We start from the raw sequence: 3785 nt of genomic DNA, 5'->3' as shown, positions 1-3785 counted from the left end.
ACATATATTGAGCCCTTACTATATATGTCTAACTCTGTTTTAGGTGCTTTACATGCATTATCTCATTTATCTTGTGTATCAATTCTGAGGCTATCCTGCCCCCACCCTAGAGAAGGACAGCTGGTCCATGTTCATGTCACGATTGCACAAAGCCCCCAGGCATGTCATCTTTCTCTTCTGCGGTCGATTCTGTGTACTGCACCACCAGTGGTGTGATCTGATTGTGTGCCATCTTGTCAACTGAGAAACTCACTGGGGATGTCACTTGTTGTCATTATAATCACTCCTAAAATCACCAAAACATTTCTTATTTGTAGCAGAACTTGATTACTGCTGATTGAAGGGCCTGGAAGGGAGCTGTATAACCTCCTTGCTTGCTTCCTTTCCTGCTGCTCCTGGTGAAAACAGGACTGTAACCTAACCTCTCTCTCCTCTTTCCAGACCCATCCCTCCTTTATCCCTGGACTTCAGATTTTAGATAATTTAGTTTTATCAGTTTACTAAATTATTTGATTTGAAATGCCCTGATTTAAATCAAAATATAAGAAAGCCCTATTTTATTTTATTTTTTTTAAAGGTTGCATATATCTATTTGAGATATATACATGTATGAGTACTAGGGGCTGGGGTAGCGGAAGAAGGAGCAGACTCCCCACTGAGCAGGGAGCCCAACAGCGGGCTCCATCCCAGGGCTCTGGGATCACGACCTGAGCCAAAGGCAGACACTTAACTGACTGAGCCACCCTGACGCCCCATAAGAAAGCCCTTTAAAAGATATTACATGGAAATAGATATTGTTTGAGAAAGGATGTGCAACCTAAAGTAGTCTTTTTCATGACCCACAACTACCTGGTTCTTAAATGTTTTCCTGATAAGATTCCCCATGCTCTCAGGGTTGGGGCTGTTTCCTTCGTCACACCTTTCCACTGGAACATAAGCTCCGAGACTGTGGAAAGTATCTGTTGTATTTACCAGTGTATACGCAGCATCTGGTACATATTAAATTATCACAAAGATATTTTTGAAAAAAAGAATGAAAAAGAAAGACACAAAAAGGGTGAACAAATGGACAAATGAATGATTGTCATCTTTCTCTGGCTGCTGTAACGGTACCTACCTGTAGGACTCTTCTTTACCTCCTATCTGTGTTCTCACTGCTTTTAATCTGTTCATGGCTGCAAGTCATTAAAGGAACATGCTAACTTGGTGCATAAATAAATTTAGGGTAAGTAGGCACAGGGTCAGGGCTAAGGAGTTCTCAATGAATAGACCTGGTAACTTTAGTTTTCTGGATTTTTTTTCCAATTTATTTATTTTCAGAAAAACAGTATTCATTATTTTTTCACCACACCCAGTGCTCCATGCAAGCCGTGCCCTCTATAATACCCACCACTTCTGGATCTTTTTTATTAATATTTCTCTGAAACAGTTTTTATTAGGGAACTGAATTCAAGATAAATGTAGCACCGCTGTACATTAGTAGAACTATTTTTTAAAAGATTTTATTTATTTATTTGACACAGAGAGAGAGGTCACAACTAGGCAGAAAGGCGGGGGTGGGGCACGGGTGGGAAGCAGGCCTCCTGCTGAGCAGAGAGTCTGATGTGGGGCTCGATCCCAGGACCCTGAGATCATGACCTGAACTGAAGGCAGAGGCTTAACCCACTGAGCCACCCAGGCACCCACATTCATAGAACTATTAATAATAGTTGTTATTTGTGGATTATTTCCTACATGTAGACATTGTCTTAAATTCTTTATTCACATTATTTAATGTAATCTTCAAAAATTTATTCGTATTATCTTATCAATTATTCCCACTTTATATATGATGAAACCACCCAAGACCCCACAGTATGGAAATGGTGAGGCTGGTAGAACTGGTCATTGGTGTGACCCGTGACTGGTTTTATTGATGGTATGTGCAGTCTTTGTTCTTTAGGGTATCAGGGTGTCCAAGCATGAGACATTTGCCTCAGAGTGATACAGAAGAAGAACAAGCTGTTGTTCCTGCCTTTACTTTTAGGTTAGTGCATGAAGTAATGCCCTTCACTGTTTTTTACTTAAGTTCTATGTCATGCTGCTCTGTTATTAGGTGTGGAGCAAAACCATAATTGGATCTTTTTAAAGAGGTGAGCCATTAGTAAAACTTTGAAGAATGAAGAATGAATAGGTTTTGGACCAATTATGAACAGGCAAAAAAACATACCCTTGGAGAAAAGTCAAGAATATCTGCTCAACTCAATCAGTAATTGAATGGGAAATTCTTAATCTCATCAAGAGAATATGCCCTCCAAAAGTAGAAGAAAAGCTTTCCATTTGTAATACAACTCAGATACTCAAGATGTAATTTCAGTTCAAGACGTCTCTTTGCTTTCTTATTTGTTTTGAGTTTCCAACACTGTGCTATCGACATAGGACATCTGAAGTTTTTCTTCCGGGGGATGGTTCTGTGAGAGGGAGGGAGGTGGCCTGAAAAGTGAATATGATAAAAACAAACTTCACTGTGACTGAATTTGTGTTCCTGGGGCTCTCATCTCAGCCAAAGGTGCAGCTCATTCTGTTTATTATGTTCTTGTTCTTTTATTTATTAACAGTGGTGGGGAATATTATAATTATCACTATTATTCAGATAGAACCTCGTCTCCAAACCCCCATGTACTTCTTCCTCACTAATTTATCCTTTCTGGATATCTGCTACACATCCACTAATGTCCCACAAATGCTGTCCAACATGATGGGGAAAAAGACCATCCCGTTCTCTAGTTGTGCTACGCAGATGTACTTCTCCCTCTCCTTTGGGATGATTGAATGTGTTCTCCTTGGGGTTATGGCTTATGACAGATACGTAGCCATTTGTCATCCTCTCCATTATACTGTCATTATGAACCAAAACATCTGTGTCCAACTCGCAGCCATTTCTTGGTCCAGCAGCTTCCTGAGTTCCATGGTTATCAACGTCCTCACCTTGAGTTTGCCCTACTGTGGGCCCAACGTCCTGAACCATTTTTTTTGTGAGGTCCCTTCCATCTTGAGGTTGGCTTGCACTGACACCTCATTTACTGAGCTGGTTGTTTTCATCTTCAGTATCATCATCGTCTTCATCCCTTTTCTCCTCATTGTTGTTTCCTACGCCCGAATCCTTCTATCAGTTCTCAGGATACGGTCAGCCTCCGGGAGGCATAAGGCACTGTCCACCTGTGCCTCCCATCTGACGGTGGTGGCCTTATTCTATGGAACTGCCATTTTCATGTACATGAGACCCCAGTCGAAGTCCTCCAGGGCCGGGGGCAAGATCATTGCAGTGTTCTACACTGTCATCACACCCATGCTCAACCCCTTGATCTATAGCCTAAGGAACCAGGATGTGAAAGGCGCTTTAAGGAGAGCTATTGCAAAACAGAGGACATGAAGGGTCTCAATGGGTCACTAGAGTTAATTGCTAATCTAAGATAATTGACTTCTGAATATGAAGTGAGACAATCAAACCTTGGACAGCCGATGTTTCTCTTGCCATTCATAATGGATGCATAAATACAGCTGCAAACTCATCAGGAAACACATTTCCCCAAGGACAAATGATGGCTTTAATGTGTGAAAACAACTCCCTTTATTGAATGACTGTTTGCTTACTCCTTGAGAAATCTTGGTTCTCTAAAATCATAGACTGTCTGAAATTAATTGTTTGAAATTATAACTGTAAGATGAAAGATCTTACTCCTGTTTGGAGGATCTAAATCATCTTCATATAGAAAAACATTCTGAATTTTTAACTCAAGTAGAGA

The 3785-nt window shown here is 40.7% G+C and overlaps 1 protein-coding gene across 1 annotated transcript; it reads left to right on the top strand.

Annotated features, from left to right (window-relative positions):
• Positions 1 to 2485: 2485 nt before the first annotated feature.
• LOC122914464 (olfactory receptor 2G3-like) lies at positions 2486 to 3412 on the top strand. The gene has a single exon (XM_044261079.1). It carries the CDS (start codon positions 2486 to 2488, stop codon positions 3410 to 3412), a length of 927 nt encoding a protein of 308 aa, XP_044117014.1.
• The last annotated feature ends 373 nt before the right edge of the window (positions 3413 to 3785 follow it).

The sequence above is a fragment of the Neovison vison genome, chromosome 7, assembly GCF_020171115.1.
Source record: "Neovison vison isolate M4711 chromosome 7, ASM_NN_V1, whole genome shotgun sequence".
Taxonomy (NCBI): Eukaryota; Metazoa; Chordata; class Mammalia; order Carnivora; family Mustelidae; genus Neogale; species Neogale vison.
The sequence above is the reverse complement of the archived record's forward strand: the minus strand, read 5'-3'. Positions and strand labels throughout refer to the sequence as shown.

What these genes read in the sequence shown, in the direction of transcription:
- LOC122914464 (XM_044261079.1), top strand. Translation starts at nt 2,486, where the DNA reads ATGATAAAAACAAACTTCACTGTGACTGAATTTGTGTTCCTGGGGCTC.